The 26001-nt window shown below is 46.9% G+C and overlaps 1 protein-coding gene across 1 annotated transcript; it reads left to right on the top strand.

Moving 5' to 3' along the window:
• Positions 1 to 39: 39 nt before the first annotated feature.
• NT5DC2 (5'-nucleotidase domain containing 2) lies at positions 40 to 25883 on the top strand. Its single transcript, XM_064432449.1, has 14 exons — positions 40 to 490; positions 7493 to 7677; positions 8389 to 8463; positions 10259 to 10314; positions 12023 to 12116; positions 15662 to 15790; positions 18813 to 18873; positions 19129 to 19231; positions 19722 to 19823; positions 21026 to 21107; positions 24169 to 24255; positions 24668 to 24808; positions 25040 to 25104; positions 25537 to 25883. The coding sequence occupies exons 1-14, from the start codon at positions 247 to 249 to the stop codon at positions 25796 to 25798; spliced, it is 1686 nt and encodes a 561-aa protein (XP_064288519.1). The 5' UTR covers positions 40 to 246; the 3' UTR covers positions 25799 to 25883.
• Positions 25884 to 26001: the final 118 nt, after the last annotated feature.

A 26001-nucleotide genomic window follows, 5' to 3' on the forward strand; every position in this document is an offset into this window, starting at 1 on the left:
CCGTGAGGGCCAAGCCCCGCCCACCGAGCCCGGCCCGGCCCCTGTGGGCGGGGCGCGGCCCCGAGCGCCGGGCCCGGGATTGGCGGCGGGCCGGTGCCGCCGCGGCCGGCAGCGCAGCGGGGCAGCCCGGCCGAGAGCGGAGCGGCTCCCCTGAGCGCGGAGCGGCTCCGGCTGAGAGCGGAGCGGCCCGGCTGAGAGTGGAGCGGCCCGGCCGAGAGCGGAGCAGCCCCGGCGTCCGGCGGGACCATGGCGGCGCTGGGCTCGGCGGCGCTGCGGAGGGGCGGCGGCGCGGCCCCCCGGCTCCTCGCCGTGGCCGTGTCCTGCCAGAGCTGCCGGCACAAAGCCACCGGGGACGGCGGGCACGGGCAGCCCCGGGAGCAGCAGCCGGCGGCCCCCGGCAGAGTGGGCGGCCAGCCCGTCCCGGCCGAGGGCGCGGACACCAAGAGCTACCTGTGGGCCAGGTACCACGAGATGAAGAAGCTGGTCTACGGTAAGGCGCTGCCGCGTCCTGCCCGCGCCGGCCTCTCCATCCTTTTATCCCCTCTCCTTTCTCCTCTTTGCACCTCGGTGCCTTTCCCCGCCCGCAGCCCGGGGATGTGCCCGCGCTGTGCAGATGCCGCGTTAGAGCCTTTCTCCCCGGCCATGCCATCCGCATCTCTCTGGGCTGGTTTTATTTCATTGAAATCTGGTCTTGATCTTCCTCTCCCCATCGTTCTGTGCAGACTCCCCGTCTGGGCTCAGCGTTGCAGGGCACGCAGGGTAAATGGGGCTCTTCATAACTAGCCATCGTCGGCATTGTCATGGCAAAAGGTCTGAGTGAAGGGCTGGTTGCCTTTTTCTCCAGTTCGCCGCACGCAGTCGCGTTAGACCAGGACAAACGGATGGCGGTGCAGAGTGAAGGGGCGACGAGCCCAAGTCGCCCCTGGAGAGCACTGATGCTGCAGCGCCTGGGCTGGGTCCTGGTCCCGAGCTTGGTTTGTGTTCCACGTGTCACGCCTTTTGCTCATGAGTGCTTTTTTGCTTCTCTGACCAAGAAGTTACCTGGCTCTGTCGGGTACTTTGAAATCTTGCCAAGCAAAGAGAAAACTCGAGCTGCTCGCCAAGTCTGCCTGTGTGTAAAACAGGATTGTGGTCTTTTTGCTAGCAGCAGACCTCCACTGTATTAGACTCTCCTAAAAATAGCTTTAATGACATGAGGGAAGGGAACTTCTTCCTGTTGGTTTCTTGGTTCTTGGAGTGTTGAAGGTAAGCACTGTAGAGAGCTAGGAAGTGAGTTTTTGCCTGCTCTTACAGAAGTCTGTTAGCTTTTGTTTACTTAAGGGCTTGGATAAGGACAGCAGTCAGCCCTAGGCATCTGGAAGAACTTTCTCCCGGTTCTGAGATCGACAAGGTCTGCCATTCCTTCCTCCCCCATCTTCCAGTCCACCGGATTTGGCAACAAATCTCGAGTCCTTCATGATGCACAAATGTGAAGGAATTGGCTGCTGATCCATTAGGCAGCTCAGGCTGCTGCATTCCAGGCTGAGAGCTCCTTTCCCAGCGCTGTTGAACGCAGTACAGGATGCTGACAGAGGACTGGGGCTTTGCTAATACCCTCCAAGACTGAGTTGTGGTTTTAGCCCCACTGCTCGAAAGAAATTCCAGTTTGCAATTCTTGTATTGCTGTTTGGAGCTTGCTATTCTCAAAGGCATTATTTTCTTTTCCATAATGGGATTGAAACCATAAATGCAAATGTGTGCTAATAGGCTGTGTCGCGGTCTCTTGGCAGAATGCTTGGTTTGCTACGTGAGATTGTGGAGTTTGTGTTCACATAACTCTGTTGTGGTGCAAGAGATGCAGTTTTTAATTGAGGTGGAACAGTAATCACCAGCAGTAAATGCCAAATGAAGTCAGGTGATGTAGCCCAAGTGTTACAGAGCAGACTCTTCACAAAACTTCAGGTAGCCATCAGATATGTTGAATAAGGCCTTTGTTTAAAGAGTATCTCCCCAAACTAAAATTTCAAGACTGTGCTGTTATTTAAATCCTGTCAGGAAGAGACAGAGTTGGTCCAAGTTGGTTTTAATTGTTGCTTTGGTGACTGAACAGTTGTGCAGAATGTGGCATCAGTCTGTTCCTTTGTGCTTGGTTTCTGACTCTGGTGTGAAGGTGAATTCTGACTGATTTCTGACTCTGGTCTGTGCTTGGCTTCTCAGGATTGCCCAGCACTGAGTTTGGGCAGGCTCCTGTGGTGCCCATCCTTCTCCTTCCTCCCCTGAAACGCCACCTTTGTGCAGTCCCTTGTCCAGTTATCAGGTGCCACTGCTTTGGAGAGAGTCTGTGCCAGCAGAATTCCTGGTGTGTTTTCAGACCAGCCCTTGCTTGGCACCAGATCCGTGGAGCACGGTTGCATTTTTGCACCATAAATGCTGAGTTGGGCAGGGCAGGATGTGCAGGACGAGTTTCTGTGCAGTGGAGCTCAGTGGTGCTGCAGGTTTGGGGCCAGAGGAGAAGCACAAGGAGTTCTCAACTCTGCACAGACATCTGTGCTCTGCCAGGCTGGAGTGGGCTGATACAAATGACAGCACAACGTAGCTGCACAGAGAGAGCCTCTAAAACTTCCTCTCTTGAGTGGTGACTCAAGAGAACCCATTCTCTTCATTATCCCTGCTGCCTCTTGCAACACTGACCAAATTTCACTACCTGGAAAAACTTGAGGCTAAAAATTTGAGGCACTAAGTGTGCTTTTTTTTTTCCTTCTGCCAAAAGGAATGGTACATTCACATTAGTCAGAGGGATGGAGTTGAGCAAGACTTGCTGTTTTCTGATCTGATAAATGTCAAGGAAGGCTGATAAGCTCTCTCAGTAAGCTTTGAAGTCTTGCACTCTAGGAAACATCAGGACAGCCAAGCCAGTGAGGCTTTGGCTATGAGCAAGTGTTTGTTTTTTCCCAGGTGTTCCAAATCTGTAAACAGTGGCTACACTAACTCATCTTTCCTAGGGAACTTTACAATATCTGCAAACTTCTTGCCTCTGCATGACAAGTTTGAGCAGGGTTAAATGTGAGAACAGCCAGAACTGGAAGAGTGACCAGTTATGTAAACTTCTCAATTTTGCTTTCTTGGATATAACCCATTTTTTCTTGTGAAGAACTCTTGTAGCATTTCTCTAGTGCCTTTTTATCCTTTAAAAATGTAATTTAGGAATGAAATTATATTTTTAATATTACTTTTAATTAATGTAGATTTTATTGGTGAGAAATACCAAAATATTTAGGCATAATAGCATAAATCCAAGGTCTTTTAACATGTATTCTCTGAAATTAAATGGTCTTTAGATAATATTTTTCCCTTCCTACCCTATTGGTAGAAGGATCTGCTTTGGCTGGTGGGAGTGCTTTGCAGGAAATGGCACAAAACAACACTTCAAAAGGATAAAGGGGTGCATAAAAGGAAGGAAAACTGGCAGTCTGTCTTTAGAAAACAACTTCGTGTGAACAAGGGAAACTTTTTGATTCATGAAGAATGTGGAGGATGATGGCCATCTGCTTCTCTGTACCCTTCTTTTCCCTGCTTGTCTTATGAAGAAATTAGTGCAGATGTCTGCAGGGTTGAACTGCGAGTACAAAGGGTGTGAGACGTGCGGGTGAGTTGCCTTGTCTGTGTATTATTCCTCACTGACATGCTGGCTCTGAGGCTGAGAGAACGGGAGCGTTTCCTGCAGGATGCTGCTGGCACCCCGGGAGCTCAGAGAAGCAGGATTCGTGCTTGGCACCTCCTGCCCGGAGCGCTTTTCACATCAGAAGGGGCCAGATGGTGTCTCTAGTGTCTGCTCACAGTTAATTACCTGCTTTTGTTTCCCTCTCTGCTCTCCTGTTGGGGATTGAGGGTTATTGCTTTCTAACAGTGTGGGTTATTGCCTGGGAAGAGACACCGGTACCCTCATGGAGACACTGATTTAAGCAGCCGTCCAGGTTCTCACAGTGGGAAAATGAAGGAGATGTTGTGCACTGGCTTTGCATTTGCATTTTGCATCGTGTGCCGTGGACATGCAGGCACTTCCCTAAAATCTGTCGGAGTTGCAAACAGGAGCAAATTGTGCAAGCAGGCAGATTCCTGGGGCTGCATCCAGTGCAAGTGCAACTTTGTCCACACCGTCCTCCCATGTGCTCACGCTGCTTCTCCCTCAGATCAGACTTCCTGGGTGAAGTGCTGAGTAGGCAGTGACTAACTGATATTGTCTGCCTTTCTAGTTAGGACCCAGACAGAAAGAGTAGTTGGGATTATTTTTCTTTTTTAATAACCAAAACTGCTCTTCATTTTGTTTTGTGTAGTTGTTTTCTTTAATTTATCATATCTGTCCAGCAATTTGTTATGGTGTCTTGGCAAAGAAGAAAAGCAAAAGCTATCATTCTTGAAAAATGGCATCTTCATGAGCTTCTGGTGGGTGTCTGTTTGTTTTGATTTGACGATTGCCAGGAAATCTGAGACAAAGATCCCTGGCAGATTACGTGCAGAGCGTCAGCAGCACCCAAGCCTGCAGCCCAGGACTTGATTAAGCACTAAGGATTGGTAACCACCCAGGAGGATATCTTTGAAAAACACACAAACAAAGCACCACAAAAAAGCAAACCAAACCCCCAAACAAACACAATTAAACCAAGCTTCTTGAAAGCTGGCTCAGTAACCCTGAGGCATGTTTGGACTCCTGTATTGAAACTGATTTTTCGTGTGCTCCCAGGTTGTCTCTTTTCCCTGCTGTAGTTGGAACCTGCATGGAGACTGCATGAGTTTGAGGAGATGGAGACCTGCAGCTCTGTTGAGGAGGGTGCTGCAAAAGGACATTTACACTGGGACAAATGTGCATCATGATTCTCTAGACTGAACCACAGAGATTTCCTCCTTTCCAGAAGAGCAGTGACGTTGAAATCACTGTAAATTCAAGATGTAGGATGATGGGGTGGATGGAGCAAGCTGCAAGTTGTGAGTGATGTGGAATAGGAAACACAACAAGGAGATGTGTGGTGCTTGGGGAAGTGAGCATAGGGAACACATTGTGTATGAGCCAGGGGTGTAAATCATTTTGGCTGGTATGTGCAAGCTTTTTCAGCCCTTAGGAGGTAAGAGAGAATATGCTGTGTAAGTAAGTGACAAAATGTGGGTGGGGAAAAATGACCTGGGCAAGAGGCTGTCAGGGGACAGCAGAGAGGCTCTGTACCTTTGAGGCTGGCAGGGAGAAGCATTGCTTCACTCACTGGGTCTAAATGTACTTCAGAAGTTGTGCTGTGGCACAGTAACTGCTTATGCTTCTGATCACAGATAGGACTTGCTTGGTGAAGCTCAGACTGCTGTGTCCTTGTTACAAAATCCTACTGCTCCCTTAGTTTTTCCTGATATTTTTGTAAAAGTTGTGGCTGGCCTGTGTGGTTCAATCTAGAAGATTCTCTTTTCTTCTGTGAAAAGAGAGGTGGGGTTCAGGCAATGGTATTTTGTGATGCTCTCAGGCTATCAAAATGTGTTGTCCTGAACATATTAGCAATAGGGGAATGTTGGAAGAGCTTGACCTCTCTGTAGGGACACTAGCAACAAGTTGGGTGCATTTGTCATAAAAGGAAAAAAGTGCTTTAATAGAAGAGGAAAGCCCTCCACATTTCCCCTGAGATATGATTAAGGCTGTGTCATCATTATCCTTGTGAGGGAGAAAAATAACACCCAGCAAATCCCAGTGTAAGCCTAGAAAAAGGTCTTTCCACAAGTTGACTGGGGGTGAGGGCAGGAAGTGTAACTGTTTATTTATGGTACAAAGAGCATTTATGATGGAAGTATGAAAGTTGTGATAATCTGAATCCTATTTACATTTCCCATCTTTTAAAATCTCAGTGGAAAGTACTTGGATTGCATCCTCTCTCCTAAGCCTCTTCCAGAAACTTTGCCAGCAGCAGAGCACTGACAGAGAGCTTTTGTTCCTGGTGTGTAGCCAGTAAGTCAGCCCTCCTGCCTTCATTTTCAACACTGCTTTATTTTCTAGTGATTCCTTGCTGCATGATCTGGTGAATTGTTTTTGAAGGCCAAATGGAAGTCAGTTAGGAGAGAAGGATGGGTATGTTTTGTAACTGTGATTTTTTTTTTTCCCCTGAGAAAGAAACATTTAGAAATATTTGAATCTATTTCTTTGGTTACCTCTCTGAATTAGAGCTCACAAAAGAACTTCAGCCTTTTGCCTAAATTCTGTCATAACTCCAGACAAAGTCTTTATTGGGAAGGGCTGGTATGTCTTTCTAATAATGTATTTTTTGTCCTAGACACAGGTGGAACTTGGTTTTATAGCAAGGAAGCAGTAAAGAACCAGGACAGGGGTCCTTGTTAAATGCCAAAAGTTAAGGTAGGAAAAGAAAAAATCCTACCCACTGATGCTGAGTAGGATCTGGAAAATGCCTGCTCTTCTTCTGTCATTCAAAGAGAAAATTACCCATCTTTGAGGAGGGAGGAAATATCTCCTTCCCCTCTGTCCCCCATTGTGGTTGTGACCAGGCAAACTACTACAAAGAACTATTTTTATTGCCCTTTCTTGCAAGGGCCAATTCTCATGGAGCGGGAAGCCTGTGGGAAGATCTGTTCCTGCCTCTCCCATTGCAGGGGAGTGGGAGCTCTCCTCTCTGGACTGGCTCTGGGAAAGGATTTATATACAGGTAGTTTAGTTGCTTGGTCACTTAACCCCATTTTCTCAGTGGTCTGGGGAGCAAAGTGTTATTCCCAAGCACCTTGAACACTAGCTCTGCTTTGCAGTGACAAACCACATGCAAGGACTGAGCTGTGTCCACAGCTGTTTATCAGAGGAAAGCAGATCACTTGCTGCTATCAGCATTGCATGCTCCAGGAGCATAACTTAGTGTGGGGTACTTTTTTACATGGTGTACTTTGGTTTTTCCTGCCAAAAAATACAAAAATTTTACGAGTCCTAATGGTACTTGCAGGAATTCTCTGTGAAGTCTGGTTGCCTCTGTGAGAAACAAAAAATGCCAAAAGACAAACCTCAAAATTTCGGATTTGGAGTAATCTAGACTTTTCCAAGAGCCTGTTTGTTTGTGCAAGTTCTGAGTGAGGGGTGTGTGTTTGTCTGGTGATTTATCACAGCTGCCTTTCACATTGAAGCCTGCAGAAACTGCAGCTGCTCTGAGACAGAAATTTGACACTTCAGAACCTCGGGTCTGCTTTGCTTCATGTAGGCCAGAGAGCAGGGGGCATTGTTTTGCAGCTTCCTGACACAAAAGGTCGGTCTGACTGTGCAGATGGTTAGAGAGCATTATCTCCAGGTGCAGCCAGAGGTTTCACTGTGTGTTTTTTCACGGGGACATTATTTGAGTGAGTGAACAGCAGCAGCCTTCCACAGCAGCTCTGTGCTCTTTGCTGCTGCTGTGTGGCATTTCCAGCTGCTGTCAGGTCCAGAAAAAAAAAGTCTAAACTTCAGTGATGCTCTCAGTTTCTCTAACTTCTCCCCTTTCCCTTCTTTTAGATCTCCTTCCACCAGGAGTCTGCAATCTCCTCAACCCCGCTGCCATCTATGCTAACAATGAGATCAGCCTGGCAGATGTGGAGATCTATGGCTTTGACTACGATTACACATTGGCACAGTATTCTAATTTACTACACTCCATGATTTTCAACACTGCCAGAGACATCCTAATAGAACAATTCAAGGTAATGAGGTGCTAAGAGTTTCCACTCAATTAAGCTTGCTGCTGTGTTTGCAATGCCCCAGACATGCTTGTGCAGGCAATGTGCACACATGTCAATTACTTGATTTATTGAGATAAACTTAATATTTCACAATCTTTGATTGCAGAATTAATTTCTTTTGAGATTATTTAACATGATATACATTCCTGAGGTTTTATAAAAGTGGAGTGGGAGCCTTAGTGTAAAAAAGCCATGGTCAGCTGTACTCAACTATGGAAATAATGCCTGCAGGATTGCTGGTTGGAGGTGAACATGGTGGCTAAACATAAATCATGGGCCAGCACTGAAGCTGTGCAGGACTTGGAATGTGCTGGTCAATGGGATGTTGCCCTAGAGCACGTCCCAGAACAGACACCCTGTTTGCAATGGGTGACTGCTTATGCATTATTTCTCATCATGCCTTTCTGTTTAGAGGGGCTCTACAGTGCCATTCTTTGCCAAATATATGCAAACATTACAAGTGTCCTCACTGAATCTGATGCTTTTTCACTACTGTCCCTTACATGAGAAAAACTAGTTTTGGGTATCCCGATCCCTTTGTCTTACTCCATTCATCCACTTTCTTTGCTGAAGGGGCAAAATTAGGCAGGACTAAACAAGCTCAACAGGTGAAAGGATTTTGTTGATTATCCAGTGCTTATGCTCTAATGATGTCACTATTTGTCTTCCCAGTATCCAGAAGGGCTTGGGAAGTATGACTACATTCCAGGGTTTGCCATACGTGGACTTCACTATGATGTTCAAAAGGTAAGCTGTACAAAGTTCACTCTCCTGGGCTTTGTCTTCCACTGTTATGTTTTTAGTGGAAATACTTTGTGTCATTGCTTGCAATAACATCTGTCAGCAAATGGCCAGTGGGTCTGTCTGGCTGGGCTCTTCACTGCTTGGGTTCTTCCCCGAGGAAAGTTGTCTGCTGTGCCAGCCTGGCCTCCAGCAGAATGGGACATTCTAGCAAAGGTCTCTGGTAAACAGCCTTGCCAATTTAAAAGTCAATTCATTCTACAGGCTAATTAATAGAAAACTGAGCTTGTTTATGTGATCATTTCTGTCTTTCAGGAAATTTAAACAACAAAACTCAATCCTGCATCTACAAGTACTTGCCAGGAGCAGAGGCATAATGTCTTTCTCTAATAATAGAAATGACTTGTCAGGAGAATGCTTTAGGAAGCCTTCCCCACCCCCCACCCCGAATAATAGGACTGCCTGGAATAAGATCCAAGCTACTTGAGATGCATACTTCTTAAGAACACAGGCAAGCACAGTGCAGGCATTAGCTTTAACCCTTTTCAGTGCTTTGGCTGGATTCCCTCAAAGCCTGATGCCCAGTGATGTCATGCTGGCTGCTGCAGCCGGGCAGTCAGGTGGGAGCACAGCAGAGAAAGTTGCTTCACTGAAGTAGCTTTATCATATGTTGGGTTTGAGTGAATTCAGAGAAGCAGGCAGTGCAGGCTGGAATGTATGTGCTGTCCTTCAGCAGGAGGGAAAAAAGAGAATGAAGGAAAAAACCACTGAGATTTTCTGTCTTTTGTCCTAACTGTGGAGACAGCATGGCAGCAGACCACTCATGCCTCTGGCCTTACAGAGCAAGAAGTAGATCTGTGGGAAACTGAAGGTTCTTTCTCTGTTTAAATCTTTCTCTGTTTAAATCACCACAGGCGAGTGGCCTTGCCAAGCAAAGCACTCTTTGAGTGAGTAGAAAGTAGAGAACTCTCTTTTCTCAGGATCAGAGTTTGCAAAAAAACACAGAAATCTGGGTTATGCCTGTCTAAGTACAACTTTCAGCATATTTGCCTGCACTCCTCACAGATTACTGGGAGCTCTGCCCACAGTGTAACAAGATGCACTGATAAGGTATCCTGATGGAAGAAGTTCAATGTCACATTCCTGGTGCAAGCTGTGGAGTGATGTGGGTTTAGTGTGAGGCTGCTTTCCATGCCCAAGGACTTGTGTAACAGCTTCAGAATGATGGATGGAGAAGGATGGCCCATGATTAGGGGAGTCTGATAGCAAAAATGCAGAGAAAACTCTGTTACCAGCCTGGTGTGCTCCTGAACATCTTTCTTCAATGTCTACTGGGGAGGGGAGAGCTCTTGTGTGAGGAAGATGACTGGTGCCACTGTGCTCTGAACTAAAACTTGCCCACTTAGTTCTGCTTAAGATAAAGGTGGGGAGAAATAGATCTGTGCACACAAAGTTCCCTTGGGATGTGTGTTTTCTTGAAGGGAGACAAAAATAGATTGGCTTGAGTGACAGAAATATTGTTTTTTGACTTCATCCCTGTCTACAAACTGGGGTGTAACAGACTTTGGCTCATAGAAGGGTGGTCTTTTGCCAGAGAGGCCAATAAAAAGTCACAGTATGAGTAGTGTGTCTAAAAGTAGCTGGAGAAGAAGTGCTGTCTAAAGTGCATAGAAGTGGGATGCTCATACTGAACTTTATTTTCTGAATGTCATTTGTGTGGAACTTTAAACATGAATAAGGTTTCAGTGTAAATTTTAACAATAACCCAATTCTAACAGTAAATATCTATTCCTTGTCACAGAGTCTTCTCATGAAGATTGATGCTTTCCATTACGTCCAGCTGGGGACTGCATATAGGTCTGTCAGTTCTGAAAATCATTTTCTAAATGCTTATATATGCAAAAGTGGATTTCTACATCTCAGTGTACATTCATGGCATATATTGTTCTGTTTCTTTCCTGAGTAGAGCACAGTCTTGTCTGGCTCATCCTGTTTGCTCTTGCTTCAAATGCTTACCTGGCATATAATTGCAATGAGTTATTTTTTCTCAAGCATTTCAAGCCAGGTGTGGGTGGGAAGACCTGGAGCTTTTTGTAATGGTTAATAGCACATCTGGTCACGTACACTGTGTGGTGTTTTAGCTGCAGCTACAGCATGGCTGGGTTAACACCTGAGAGCAAACAGAGCCAATAGGAAAGGGCTCTTCTGCATGTGGTTCACATGTGGGCCTGTCTTTTCCAGGCAGGAGTTTGTCCCAACAGTGCTCTGCTGTGCCTTGGAGAGTAATCTGGGTGTGCAAATTATATCTTAAAGAACACAGACATGCCCATAAAGTAATAATGCTTCAGAATCTGGGCTCACTTTAAGTCACAGATTGTCCTATTTTTCCTTTAGTTCTCCAAAAAGAGCTGGGTATGCTTTGGAATAAGTAGCTGAAACAGTACAGACCAAATTTTTCTCCTACAAATTGTGAGATTGGAGACTGAGAGAACACTTTTCTCCAAAGAGGAGTGGGGTTGGTGTGTAAGAAGTAGTAATTTATAAATATCAATAGCAAATCTCCTGTAGATCCTATGTTGTATTTCCTGAGCATGGAAGCCAATGTGTTTTTTTTCCTTGATCTCTGCCCTTTTGCTGTTAAGCTTCAGTTACAGTAAACACTCTAAGAATATTAAGAAGGGAGTTTCATAACCAGAGAGAATTGGCTTCTTTCAGTGCCAGCTTGGGGGTGAGGGGACCAGGGGTTTTTACTGCTCCATATTTTACTGCAGCTTCATTAAGAGATTTTTAGTGCAAACACATTTTAATTTTTCTTTTCCTAGTGTCCTTTTGTAACTTATCTTTTTTGGAGTGTCCTTCTAAACTTTCCTTTGCTGTTCTGCACAACTGAGGCAACATTTAACTTCTTAGATGCTGTGTCATAACTGAGTAGAAAAGGAGAAAGGGAAAGTTGCTGACTGCTTGAGCAAAGAGTCATCAAAATTGTGCAAGAGGCAAAACCTGCAGCAGTCAGATAACCTGATGTTATGAACTACTCAGGTCAGCCATACTCCTGGTTTTGGTGCTTTTGATAAAAACAGCTTTCTCTGTTGAATGGTCTTAGTCAAGATCTTGTTCTGTTTAGGAAAACTGAATAAGGAGGAAACCCTGTTTTCAGGAAGCCCTTTTTCTACACTTTTTCATTAAGGGTGATGTATCTCATGGAAGCAACATCTCCAAAGCAAGTTAGTTACCCAGTGCTGCCCAAGTCAGGTCGTGGGGCTGATTTGGTGAGGCAGTCCTGTCAGCAAATTGACAGCAGACAGAGAGAAGCCTCTGGCTAGACTCTGCTGGAATGTGGACAAAGCCCCTCAATTAACTTGTAGGAGCAAATGAGGTATCTGAAGAATGTCTTGGGAAAGATTTTATGTGAATCTTTAGAGCTGTTGGGCTCTCTGCCTCTTTTGAGCAGGAGGAATTTTTGAGTTTTAGGAAAGAGCCTGTTTGCCCTGTCCTGTTTTTCTCTCCTGTTTGTAGCACTGCACAGACTGGTGATTATTGACAAACTGCATTGTTTTGTGTCTAGAGGGCTCAAACCGGTGCCTGATGAAGAGGTGATCGAACTCTACGGTGGTACACAGCACATCCCCCTGTACCAGATGAGTGACTTCTATGGCAAGGTATTGTAAGCCCTTCGCTGCTGGGATGCAGCAGCAGCTCTTCAAACAGCTTGGAAAACAGAGGGAATTGTATGCACATGTAAATGACTGCAGCCTCCCTTGGAAAGGCTGGTCCCCAGTGAGCTCCAGTGTGTGTTTTTGTTCTAGTGGGAATATGCCCCAGAGGTTATTTAGCAGTTTAGCATCTGAAAGACATCTGCAAAGCATTTTTAAATACCAGAGCTATTGGCCTAGAGCTGAATGGCTTTGAAGACTGATAGGGAGATGTTCCCTGTTGTTCCTTGGCCAAATCCCAGCAGCCTGCAGAGTGCTCCTGTGTGCAGTGAGCTGTTGGGGAGGAGGTCTCTGTGGGTAGCAGCAGTAGGGTGTTTGCCATGCCTTTCTCTCTTTGGTTTTGGGTAGGGTTTTTTTCCTTCATGTTAAGGATCTCCCTCCACACTCCTTCAGAACTGCTCAGGGGATATTGTTATGCTTGTAGTCCATGAGTGTAGGGATAGTAAAATACTGACATTATGTCTGTAGGAGCTGTAAAAATCCTCTGGTTGCCTGAACCCAGAGGAAGTTAGGAAGTTTTTTCCTTGAGTGTCTCGTGTGGCACAGTGGCCAAGCAGGACCTTTCACATCCCTTCTCCCAGAACTGCTTTGTTTCTTGCCTTAGTTCTGGTGCCTTAGGGGAGGCTGGAAGGAGAAGGGCACACTTCCTCTGGTAATACCCCTGTGAGTCTGCTCTGTGAAGTCTCCAGCAAGGTCATGGCTTGATTTTTCTCTTTCTCTCTTGGGAACAATTAATCTGAGTGGTTGCTTTCTGGATAAGTATATACTCTGTTTATAGCTCAATGATGTTTCCAGCTTTGAAATAGGACATTTTTGTTTAGAATTTGATCTGTCTGTAAACTGCCCTCAACTGGCCTCCTCCTGTGCAACTCTCCTCACTCCTGCCCAACTTGAGATGATTTTGTCTTTCTTTTTAAATAACTGTAAACATGAAACCTGCTTCAAGTTGTGGCCTTCTGTAGGACCAGGTGCTTATGCTGAGGTGCCTTTCTGCTTCTCTATGTACCGGGTGCTTTTTTCTTTCCTGTAGTTGGAATTGAAAAATTTGGCCACAGAAGTAGAGATATCAGCTTAGTCTTCATGTGAAGAGGTGAATCTCCTCTCCTAGTAATGTAATAGACTCCATGAACTAATAGGTGGATCCCAAAAAGAACAAAAGTATTTACAATTAACACCATTTGCATTTAGCAATGTCTGCTCAACCTGTGGGGCATATTTTCCCACATTAGTGAGAAAGATGAAAGAATGGTTAAGATGACTGCTGGTGTGAACAGATGCAGTGAACTGGTGAGGAGTGAGCCTTCAGCAGGGGTCTTTGATTTGTTCTCCTCAGTCTGCCATGCTGATGAGCATGTATGAGCAACAGGAAGGCTGCTAACAGGCAACAAGAGAAGTGGGACTGATAGGGCTGAAGTGTGTAAATACTTAAGTATTTACTTAAATACTTAAATAAATCCCTTAAGTGTTTTCCTGGTTCTCTATTAGCAGGAGTGTATGGACAGCTGCCAGCATCCCAACACCTGCAGTAGGTGGGCACAGATCTTTCCCAAGGTTCAACACTGCAGCTGGTGTGGCTTTACATGTGATGGCCTGTAATGAAGGTGGAGATCTCAAGGGTGTTGTAGAAAAAGCACATGTAACATTTTGAAAGTACAGTCCAATTTTTGTCACCACTCCTGTCACTATGTCTGCCTAAGGAAGTCAAGGCCATTAAACAGAATTGGGAGAGGTGGGACTTACCCTGTAAAAAATGACACAAGGCACAAAAATGAAATCAGAGTTTGACAAGGTAAATCTTTGCTGTTAACACTGAACATTTACCTGTCTCCTCTGTATTTCAGGTATTGAGAGGTAGGACAGGTCGTTGCTCTGCTAAATCCCATACTAAGTTATTTCAGTAGGAACTGCCTTTGTCCCTCTTGCTTCTTTCCCAGAATCTCTGAACAGCAAAAAAAGATGAAGGCTATTTACAGAAACTTTTGGTTTTGCTATGGGAGAAATATTCCCTTAGCAACCAGACATCAAAATGGGCAGAAGTGTTAGAAGGAGTCAGTGAGTATCCTAAGCAGCACCACCGTGTGTGGTATGTGGCCCTTCTGCTATAGGTGAAATTGTCCTGTGCTGGTGGATGGAAATTGTATAACCCTCAGCACACCAACACAGCTTTTGATTCCAGCATTTTTTGGTAATACACCTCAAGCAAAATGCTGTTTGTTGTTCCTTTGCCCTTTTGACCCCAGTTTGTATTGCCCCAGGTGTTGCCTTTAGACAGGGCTGGTCTCCTGCTACCCTTACCCGGACTAAATGGGAGGTGTTCTCTTGTTACACATCCTGGCATGACAGAGCCACATGTTTGTCATTAGGCAGCAGGGGCCCTATCAGCTTCCATCATCTGCACCTTTTGTGGTTTTCTGGATGCTGCTTTCATGTCTGTCTTTCACACAGCTCTAATAAACACTTTCTGAAGTGGGCCAGCACTATCCTACAGTGTTGTAACTTTACAGCTATTGGTCCTGGATTGCTCAAAGCTCATGCACAGACATGATGGAAGTGGATTGCCAGGGCACTGCTGGTGACCACGTTCATGGGGAGGTCTGTGTGCTTCCCAAATTACTTTCTGTATATGGGACATTAGTAATTGTCTCCGTTCTGGTCTGGGACTTTATCAATGGAAAATGAAAAAATTGATCCCTGCTTCATCTTGCAAAGGCGATTCACTGCAGTCCTCTGCACAGGTGGTACCTACAGAATAAACAAAGTTTGTTTTACTGGAAAGCCTCTCTGGGGCCAAAGTTGGCTGTTGGCCTGTTGATAGATTTGTGATTGATAGGCAATAACAATACAAATGTGTGTGAGAGCTGCAGCTCTGCCTAATGCTAGAGGAGTTATTCCTTGGTCAGGATGTAATTTTCCATTTCCAATTGACTGCTGGTGGGCTGGAGTTCTTTTCCCTCTGGGCTTTCTGTAGTGATAGGCATTGACAAATGGCTTGTTGGAGTGGTTCTTACAGTGCCTTGTGAAACCTCACTGGAATGTGGTTTGAGCAGCTTGGTGCCCTGTGTAACCTGGTGAAGATGAGCAATGTGGCACCTTCAGCAAGGTCCTTGTCTGCTGCTGCAGCAGAGCATTGTCTGTTGGCACCTGTATTAATGCCAGGTGGGAAGCAGAGGTTGAAATAAAAATATCTGGGACCAACTCCCTGCTTCCTCTATCTTCACCATGTGGTATTAATGATGCTGGGTTTGTGTAAAGATTTATGTGAAGGAGACACCTCTCTCTCTTCAAGGTTGGTGTTTTGGTTGAGAAGACAGGGCTGCTTGCTGAGTGACTGGGACTTCCCACAGTAGTGTTTTTCTTTTTATTAGCCTGGATTATATTTCAGATTATGCTGGGTGATATGAGTTTGTTTATTGGCTTTACTTTTTTTCCTAGTATTTCTGGTCTAATGCCTGCCTTTCTTTTCTGTTTTTTTTTTTTTTTTTGCTTTCCAGGGTCCATCACTTAAGCAGTTTATGGATATTTTTTCTCTTCCTGAGATGACACTGCTCTCTTCAGTCATTGATTACTTCATCACTCATGGCATTGAGTTTGACCAGGTGCATCTCTACAAAGACATATCTGTAAGTGAAATGTCAACTGCCCCACAACTCAGCTCACAGCTCTGATGTGGTGTCTGCAGCACCCAAGGCAGTGACCTGCCTGATATGACAGCTCTGTTGTCCCTTTAGATCAAAGCATTACCAGGGAATATTCAAAGCTGTGTTTTCAGAGCATGTTTGGGCTCTGTCTGTACTACAGAGCTGGTATACCTCGTGTAGGAGTGCCTAAGCTGCTTAGGCTGAAGGTCCTTCCATGGGAAATATGTCACAAAGCTTGTGTAAATGTTTCCTAGTTCTGCAGACTTTTAAATTGTTTTCCTTAATATCTCATTTGTCAAAGAGAAAAGCTGTGTACCAAACAGTTTACTTTATACAGTGATTGTTGTAAAACACCTGTCCTGTACCCCTTGCAGCTGCAGAGTAGTCTGATCCTTTGGGTGACTGCAGTCTGATCCAGTGTGACTGTAGCTTTCATGTGTCATTTACTCCAAAGTGTGAAGTGGCACTTGAAAGGGCTGTGTGGGATTATCAGCGTCGTTGGGGCTGTTTGACTTTTCAGTTAATGCTGTAGACAAGATGTAAATGCTTGAGATTGCTGCTCTGGGTGACTTATGCTGACAGACAACACATTTTCCTTATTGCACTCCTTTTTCCATGGAGAAGGGTTTTGATTGGTACCTTGTGGGAATCTTAGGTTCACCCACTGGCTGTTCAGCTGTGGGAGGGAAATGGGGCTCCAAGGGGAAATGGGGCTCCTTGTCTGTGCTGCTGCCTTGTGATAAGGATCCACCTGTCAGCTGTGTGTCCTGACCTTCTGCTGGTGCTTGATAGGAACGTGCCAGCCCATTTCCCACAAGACCTTAACATGTTTCAGGGGTGTTGGGTGTTGGTTTTTCTCTTGGGTGGGGAAAATGTGAAGAGTGGATACAGCTGACTCTGAGGCCTTTTGTGAAGAATCTCTTCTGAACCTCCTTTTGAGATCAAATGGATGTGTTCCTAATTGAAATCTTGAGAGCAGGGGCATGGTTGCCACAGCTGATACATGTCTAATGCAGGGCAACTGGTGTGGTCCAGCCCTCAGACTCCTGAGTGCTAATCCTGGCTTTGTCCTTTAGGTAGAGAATGTGGTAATCCCCGAGGAACAACTGAAGTAGGCAAAGAAGAGAGCCATGGCAGAAAATCTGTGGCAATGCCTGAAATCTATATTGAAACTAGGGACCATCATGTGCTCTCACCAGAAGAATTCTTGCTTTTTTCCTGTACAGTGAGGATAAACAAACATTTTTGCAAAACTGTCCCTTTGCAGTACCCAAGTTCAAGTGCAAAGAAATGCTTTGTGAACAGGAGCACAGAGATCCTTCTGTGCCTGCAGAGGACTTGCACAGCCCAGCTGTTAGGACAGCACTGGCTTAGCCTGACACCCTGCTGTAGCTCTTGGTGGTACTGCTGATGCAGCCTCTGTGTTTGGGAGCAGGCTAAGTGCTACAGGCACTGCACTGGGTCAAAAGGGCAGACCCTGGGGTATGGTAAAGGCTGAAGCTGACATGTAATTAAAGTAGTCCTGTCACACCAGTTTGGTCACTTCATGTTTGAGAGTAAGAATGTACAGTTTACCCTGCTTCCCCTTGGAGGCATTTTTTTCAGCTCTGTTTGATGCCTACCAAGGCTCCAAGATTTTACCTGCAGAAACATTATAGTTTTCCTTTTTCTTTTCTTCTTCTTTTGTTTTTTGGAGGGCAGGAGTTTAGGGAAAGAGCACACTGAAATTTTTCTTTTCTGCAAAGGTAGTTTTGACACAAGTCCAAAGTTCTGCTTGCTTTTAGTGACAGTGCTAGTTAAGAGAAAGCTGTTTTCTTGTCAGAGCTCCTGCCCTCTTTTCAGATTCCTTCCAATAAGGCAATGAGATGTGACCTCTGCCTTAGTGACCTTCAAATCCACACAGTGGAAAGAAGTTCTTAAAACTCCATTTTGAAGTGGTTATGCCTCCACCTTCATCATCCCCTTTTAAGCTGTAAATTGTGGTTCTCTCCAGCTCTGAAGGAATTTTTTTGGGGGTCATGAGGAAGTTTCCCCAGCACTGCCAGGAGACCAGTGGACTGTGTGGCAAGTGTTACTGTAGTGATGTCTGTGGTGAGTGTGGGACTCAGTCTGAAAGGGCAGCTCCTGAAGGGGCACACACAGTGTAACAGGAATTTAAGGGTCCCAGGGAAAGGCAGCAATTGTTTACCTGTGTGAATGGTCAGGGATGAAAACAGTGCTGTTCAAACAAGCATTTGCATGTGAAAACACTGCAAACTGTGTTGCTGCTCTGGAAATGGTTTTGTGGCTCTGGCATATCTTGCTGGATGGAGACTTGTGCAGAATCTCAGTTGGGTGTGTCTAAAAATGTGCTATATCTTGGCTTCTGGCCTGGAAAATAGAGGATATTTGGATGCCCGACATCTGTTTTAACTTGCTTCCCTCCCAGCTGTGTTTTGTGCCACCCTGCTAGTGGGAGTTTCTGCTCTGCCTGTGTACACTGATCACCCAGGGCTAGGAGCTGTGGCCCTCCTTGGCTTGTGGGGAGCACCAGGGATCACAGGTGCTCTCCTCTGCTGCTGTTCACCCTGGCCACACTCCTGTCCCTTGGGTCACAGCTGGCAGAGCTTCCACAGGCACAGGGGGAAGAAAAGCCACCTGGTGTCTGAGACACTGCAGTGTTGGGACAGTAAATGGTTTTGGAGTGGCAGTCTTTATTGCCTTGGAACCAGTGGGGTAGCATGTGCTCATTTCCAAGAGCAGGAAGGAACTTGTGCTTCCACAGATAAGTTTTGAGGTTTTCCCTCTTACACTGCATCAGCTGAGCCAGCCACCCTGTTCTTCTTCAGGCAACTTTGTGAGCCTTGCTGGGCAGGCTCTGCTGCTTTGCAGTGGTGGAGCTTTTGTTCATTCACCAAGGAGGGGATGTACCATTACTGCCTTGGTCCTCAGTGGTTTGCATGCTGAGAAACAGGAATGCCATGTTGTAAAACTGAAACATTTTCCCTCCTGCTCTTTTCTTTAGGATGCAATTAGAGATGTTCATGTGAAAGGAGTGATGTACAAATGGATTGAAAAAGATATGGGTGAGTTAAATAGAGCTCTGGTGCCAAATTCACTTGTCACTTCTTCAGTCTTTCTCTTTAGGTAGAACTGATGGGGATGAGGAAGGCCACTTTGTCACCATGGTGGTTCATTGCCTGCCTGCCCGAGGTGGATCTAACTCTGACCTTTTGCATCTTTAGTGGTACAGGGGCTAGGCTTGGTTTGGTTTATAGAAATGTGGTCGTGATTTATGCCAAAGTGTTCTGATTGATGCTGTGTGTTTCATTCTGATACAGAACAGTATATTCTGCACGGGGATGAAATCTATGCTGTGCTAAACCGCCTGGTGAACCACAAGAAGAAGCTGTTCCTCATCACAAACAGTCCCTTTAGTTTTGTGTGAGTACCATTACTGCTCATCAGTGGGTCACCATGGCACAGCAAGAGCTGTGCAGGGCTGTGCAGCTCCCTCCTCTGAGCACCTGGAATTTGTATGGCACAGGGTTTTGTGTCAGTAGTCATGGAGCTCTCTGGGAACTGTTTGTGGTGAATGTTGCACCCACAGCATTTTGATCTCACTTTTTGGAGAAGTTACAAGGCTGTGGCTGGCCACAGCATTAGAGAGCTGACACTTTCTGTTGCCTCTAGCAGTGTTTACTGTATCACAGACTTCCCTGGGCTTCCAGTGGTGCAGAAGAAAGAGTGTGACAGCTTGAAACAAAACACAGCATCAATACTTCATGCAATGAGAGCCTTGGGGGTTCACAAATCTGTTTTCTTCTCTGTTAGTGAAATAAGAGTGAATTTAGGCCATACTGTTGTAAAGATGCAGAGTTGGGTGAAAATAAGAGTACTGGATCTGTTAATTTTTCTGCTCCTTTGCCCTTAGGGACAAAGGAATGAAGCACATGGTTGGCAAGAACTGGCGGGACTTATTCGACATGGTCATTGTGCAGGCGGACAAGCCCAACTTCTTCACGGACCGGCGGAAGTACGTGTGCAGGGCAGCCCTGCTGGGGCCTGGGCCCCCTCCTGCAGGGAGCTGCTCCTCTGGCCTGCCAGAAAGCACTGGTTTGCTAAGCATAGTCTGGCTCCAGGAGGTATTCAGCCCTCCAATGTTCTCTCAGATGCTCTCCGAGGAGGCGAGGATTGACCAGTCTGGGAATAAGTGGATAGAATGTCTAAAGCCAAGCAAAAAACGTGTTTCTAAAATTGGCATGAGAGATGGCCATTTCTTGTCCTGAGAGTGTGACAAAATCTTTCCTTTTCCTCTTCCACACAGCAAGTATCTGTGTGGTTTGTTTTTTGAGGTTTTTTGGGATCTTGTTTGTATTGGATACATGTTTGGGAACTGGCAGTTCTGGAAGCCTTTTTATGTGGCAGCTGAGTTTTTTGGGAGCTGCCAATAGACAGGCTGCTGTCCTTACTTTGCTCTTTGGCTTCTTTTCTTTGGGTACTTGTGTCTGCTTAGTTAGGGGATTGATCTAATTCCTTTGTATGTATTTTTCTCCCCCACTACCCAGACTGTTGGCATATGCTGAACTAAACCTATGGAATGGCATTATAAGCTGTGCTGGCATGGTAAAAGTTTTTTTCATGGGCTGCAGGTGTTATAAGCATGGCTTGGAGTTATGATGATCTGGCCCTCTTGGAAATAAAACCTACGGCTGCCTGGTGCCTTAGATCCACCCATGGAGTGGAGAATGTCATGGCAAGCCCTCAGGAATACCAGGAGACAGCTCAGTTCACCTGGTGAACTCAGCATGGGGACTGCTTTCCATTCTCTCTGCAGACTTGCTTTATCCTATTAGGACATTGGGCTGGGGCATAGCCAGGTTGGAAGAGCACACAAAGTGTTACATGGCAAAGCCTTCTTGACCTTGGCATTTCAGAATGAGTTATTATGGTTGTTTTCTTCCTCTCTGTATGTGAAGGCAAGAAGAATTGTTAGGGATTTTGACATGAAATGGTTATAGTCAATGGAAGCATTTTGGAAAGGTATTTCCCTTTCATACTTTCTCTTCCCCTGAGAAAATAATGCAGAAGGCCCAGAAGGTCACTTAGAACTCATATAGAGCTTTTATTTTAAGTTGTTACATAGGTAAACAAGTTTTGTGATTGAAATGTTCTGGTTGCTGGGTAACAATCACCAAAAATCAAAAGAAGTTAACATCTCCCCTTGTTTTTTCCCAGACCTTTTCGAAAACTGGATGATAAAGGCTCACTGCAGTGGGACAAAATAAACCAGCTGGAGAAGGGAAAGATCTACAAAGAGGTAACATGAATGGGGGCAAGCAAGACTCTGAAATGGTGGGGACTTAGAACACACCTGCAGTTTTGGAAATCACTGGAAAATCAGGACAATCTGCTTGGTCAGGGTGAGGGGAAATGACGAATTCTGCTGTAGGACACTTGTTCATGGTTGGTGTTTGAAAGGTAAAACACAGAAGTCCTTGAAAAGAGTATCTGTGTAGGTAGAGGGTGTTTGTAAGAAGACACGCTCTGGGCTGTGCTGGCTGTGGGCAGTGGGAGGTGCCCTCTGTCCCCAGGAGCTCTCACTGGCCTGGCAGGACATTGTCCCCCAGAATGCTTTCAGCATGGGCTTGGCACTGGGGATGGAAGGACAGAGACAAGTGGGAAAAGGCAGAGCAGGGCCAGGTAACTTAAGATGTGGAGTACTTGCTTTTCTTCCCAAGGGAACCTGTGCTGAGTTACCTTTGCCAGACTGGGTTTTCTTTGCTGCTGCCCTGTTGGTGTGAGATGAGGTGGTAGGGAAACATCCCCTGCATGTGTGGGAGTGGCCAGTGAATGTCCCCTGCCCCTCCGTACAATGAAACCTCCACCCCGGGAGCTCTGCTCTGACATTGTCCAGCGTGGCCAATTGTGCACTTTTCCCTCAGCTCTTCTGATTGTCCTGGTCCTGAAACTCTTGTCCTGGAGGGGCTTCAAAGTATAGTAGTTGAGGCCAAAAAGGCACAACTCTCTGAAATCTGTTGTGCATGCAGAGATCTTCCACTCCTCACTCCAAATTGTTCTCCATGAAGTTGGAAAAGGTGGACTTGTGTAGAATAAAGAAATAAGGAAAAAAGAAACAAGGGTGATCCAATAGGGTAGAAAGCATCAAAGAGAGTACAAAGCCTGGCTCCTGACTCTCCCCTTCTGGAAGGACCAGCATGTCCAAAGATGAGCAGCAGCTCTGGTGAACTTTCTGCCCTGAGTGTTGTCCTTGCAGCTGGTCTGTCCCCTGAGACAAGTTGCCTCTGGCTTTAGGACGGTTTGTTCTTGGTTATTTGAGCTGTCCAATCCCATGGGAAGCAACTGTTAGTGAGATTTCAGTCAATTAGCTGGGACCTGACCTGTTGTAGCAGAGTAGGTCATGTCCTTGAGTAGTGCTGTTGGGAAACCTCTGTCTGGTGGGGCTGACAAAGTGCTGGGCTGGTGTCCCATCCTCTGCCAAGAGCTTGGAACTGGGAACATGCAAGTAGAGCTCATTCCCAGTGGGTTAGCAGCTCCCTCAGGAGAAAGGGCACACCTCACCCATGGAGCTCATTGCTCCATTGAACCCTGCTCTTGACCCACCTATGTCTTGTGGCCACAGGTTGCTCACTCAAGTGAATGGTGCACTGAGAAAGGGAAAATATGGGAGAGGAAGGTGGGCTGAGTAGGATTTTGGGCTCCTCTCCAGTTCTTCCCCACTATCATGTTTATCTGACTGCATGTTGCCTAGCTGTGGTTCTTAGGGTGTGACAGTGTGTATCCTGGTTGTAGCCCACCCTGTCTCCAGGATTTTTGGTTCCTTGGAGTGTCACAATGTGCCACTTCTTTCTGGCAGGTGTTGCTGACCATGGACCTTGCTGTGCAGGGGATGTTGCCAGAGGCCTCTGAGCTGTTCCTGTCCCCTGAAGCAGGGCTGGATGGTAGTTTTTTCCTATGGGTATCCCATGAATGGGACCTCAGGGATTGGTGTTTTGCCCTAGGGACCGGGAAGTTGAAGTGATGCCCTCTAGTCCCTCTGTTCCAACAGATGTGGTGTTTTCTGTACATGCCAAGTTTGTACTCCTTTCCCTCTCCAGATCTGTGATCTTGGGGGAAAGGAGGACAGGACCTGGAGATCTCAGAACAGGTCTGTGGCTCCATGGAGCTCCAAGCACAAGTTTCCTGTCTGTCAGGTCCATTGCTGTTTGAGGTGACTGGAGCACAGCAAGAGGACTCTGCTCCTTCCAAGGCTGTGCTCCATTTCCTTCTCTGCCAGTGGCTTCCTGAGCAGGCCTCATGTGAGCAGCAGAACGTTGTGTCCAAGAAGTGCAGAGGCTGCCTAGTCCTGTTTCTGTGCTCTTAAGGGAAGTCTGCTCAGCTCCAGGGATGCTGCAGGAACAGAAGGCCTAGCACCCTGGTCCTGGGCAGCCTTAGCTGTGCATTCAGCAAGCTGCCAGTGGCTGCTGGGGGGCTGCCTTGTGTTTGGGGGCTTTCTGGCCAGGCTGGTGCTGGTTGGGGGTGCTGGCTCCCTCCTGCCACTGGACACTGGCCAGAGGGATTGCTGCTGAGTGGCTCATGGGCTCACACTGCCTGCTTGTGCTGGTCTGCTCTCATTGATGGGGCCATTTCCTTTCCTAGTTTTCATGACTCATGTGGAAAACTTGTGTGGAGATGGAAGGGTAGTCCCTGAAGTGCCTTCTGTGCATGTGTGGATGTTTGGAAAGCCTTGAAAGCTGCTTGGTGCTGTGCTTTAGCTGGTGCTTTGGGGTTTGGTTTGTTTTACTCAGCTGTGAATCTGTGCGGGCTGCCTGGCTCTTTGGCTTGGTTAAACAACTCCTGTAGACATGTGGGTGTTGTTGATCTTTGGGGTTGGGATGGTGGTCAGGGATGTAGAACAGCTCCTGACTGCAGAAGCCTTGCCTGGCGCACCCTGTGAGGTGAAATCATTATCACCTGAGACCAACAACTTCTAAACGCAGAACCTCTGGGGTTCTTTCTGCCCATCCTCAGGCTTTTCTAATTTAGGTGTCTCTGGCCTCTAAACTGCCTCCTTTTGTTGCCTTTTTAGACTATTTTGTCTTCTTGACTTGCTGTGCCTTAGACCACAGAACTTCCCCTGAATTCCCTGTTTGCAAAAACTCTTTGGAAGAGTTTTTGCCTTTTTCTCTAGTTTTAAAAAAGCTGAGGGATGTACAGGGGATTGTCACAAGGGAAGAAAGTGAAGTGAGGTGGGGAAGGAGAAAGCTCTGGGTGTAGATGGTGGGGCAGAGAGCAGGCTGACGTTTCATGAGAGTGCTCACACCTGCCTGTGGTAGTGTGGCCTGTACCCACGTTTCACTCTGTGCTCCTGTCACTTGCAGGGCAACCTCTTTGATTTCCTGAGGCTGACAGGCTGGCGTGGATCCAAAGTGCTCTACTTTGGTGACCATCTGTACAGTGACCTTGCGGTGAGTGAAATGCCTCTGCTCTGCAGTGAGGTGGGAGCAGTCCCACATGGCTGCTGGGGCTGGAGATAGGGCAGGGCTTGTTCTGAGTGCTCAGGGCTGTGCTGGGTGCCCCCCCCAGCACAGGCTTCCCCACTGCTGTCAGACAGAGACAAGCACTGGAGAAAAGGCTCCTGAAGTACTTTTTGTGGGTAAAGTGTGAATTTGAGAGCAGTTTGTATTGATCCCACCTTTTTGGGTGCTTCATGCAACTGATCCTAGTGACCAGGGGATGGTTGTTGCTGGCACAGGCCATGGATGGCTGTCCCCTGAGAATGTGACATGGGAACAAACCCACTCTTCTAGGAACCAGGGTTGTGTTTGGCTTTCAGTCTTTATGTTGAATTCTTGGCTGTTTTTTCACCCTGACCTCCAGGACCTCATGCTGCGTCATGGCTGGAGGACTGGAGCCATCGTTCCTGAACTGGAGACGGAGATCCGGATCATAAACACGGAGCAGTACATGCACTCCCTGACCTGGCAGCAGGCTTTGACAGGGCTGCTGGAGAGAATGCAGGTAAACAGCTCCTGGCTGAGCAGGACAGCTCATATGCTGCCTTCTGAGCCTGAATTCTGGGTTTAGCATGGAGATGGGGGGATGTACCATCTTGCCTGGTTCTCAAAAATATCTCATCCCCCTCCTGGTGCAGTGGGCTCTGGGTTTGTGAGCTACAGAGGAAATTTCAGGGACCTGAGGTATGGCCTGCAGGACTGATGGATGTGATGCTTTCTACTGCTGTCTTTGCAGATGTATCAGGATGCAGAGTCAAAGCAAGTACTGATGGAGTGGATGAAGGAACGGCAGGAGATCAGGTGAGTGTTTTCCCCCTCACTTGTGAGGGCTCCTAGGGGCTTCCAGGCCCTGTTTTGTAACCTGCTTTGGGGACAATGCTGATGCAGCTGCTGGACTCTGGTGTCACTTGCCTCTGGATGGGGGCCATGCAGCAGTGCAGTCCTGCAGCCTGGGAGGTTGGACTGGTTTGAAGGCAGGGTGGGAAAGGAGAGTGCTGGGAGGGACTGGTGGGCTGTCTGCTACTGCAGCTCCCACAGCTCCTGAAGTGCCCATAACAGGTGGAGAAATAGTGCACTGAATATTCATCAGTCTCAGTGCACGGGGATGGTCTGCACCACAGCCTCAGGAGGGCATACCTGATGCCCGAGGGAGTGGAGTGGCCCCGGGCTAAGGGAGTGGGAAGAATCTGTGACCACAGCTTTAGCTACAGAACACCATCTCTTTCTTGTCAGGTCTCTGACGAAGAACCTGTTCAACCCCCAGTTCGGAAGCATCTTCCGCACCTTCCACAACCCCACGTACTTCTCCCGCCGGCTGGTGCGGTTCTCTGATATCTACATGGCTTCCATCAGCTGCCTGCTCAACTACGACGTGAATTTCACCTTCTACCCGCGGCGCACCCCTCTGCAGCACGAGGCTCCGCTCTGGATGGATCAGCTCTGCACGGGCTGCATGAAAACCCCCTTCCTGGAGGAGATGGTGCACATCCGGTGAAGGGCAGGTACTGCAGGCAGCAGCAGCACGGCCGCGGCTGGGCCGGCAGCACCTCTGTCTACCACTAAAGGGCGTTTGACACTTGCGTGTGTGTGTAGATGGTGTTTATTTCCTCCCTTCACTGGCTCCATCCCTTTCCCTGAAGTGCATTGCAGGCTGCACAGGATGGGTGCTTGTGCAGGGAGTCCTCTCTAGGAGTAGTG

This window comes from Passer domesticus, chromosome 9, assembly GCF_036417665.1.
Source record: "Passer domesticus isolate bPasDom1 chromosome 9, bPasDom1.hap1, whole genome shotgun sequence".
Taxonomy (NCBI): domain Eukaryota; kingdom Metazoa; phylum Chordata; class Aves; order Passeriformes; family Passeridae; genus Passer; species Passer domesticus.

Bases quoted from the DNA above. Each gene is read 5' to 3' on its own strand.
- NT5DC2 (XM_064432449.1), top strand. From the start codon at position 247: ATGGCGGCGCTGGGCTCGGCGGCGCTGCGGAGGGGCGGCGGCGCGGCC. The intron at 8,464-10,258 runs GTAAGCTGTACA...TCCTTGTCACAG, and splicing joins TTCACTATGATGTTCAAAAG to AGTCTTCTCATGAAGATTGA. The intron at 18,874-19,128 runs GTGAGTTAAATA...ATTCTGATACAG, and splicing joins ATGGATTGAAAAAGATATGG to AACAGTATATTCTGCACGGG.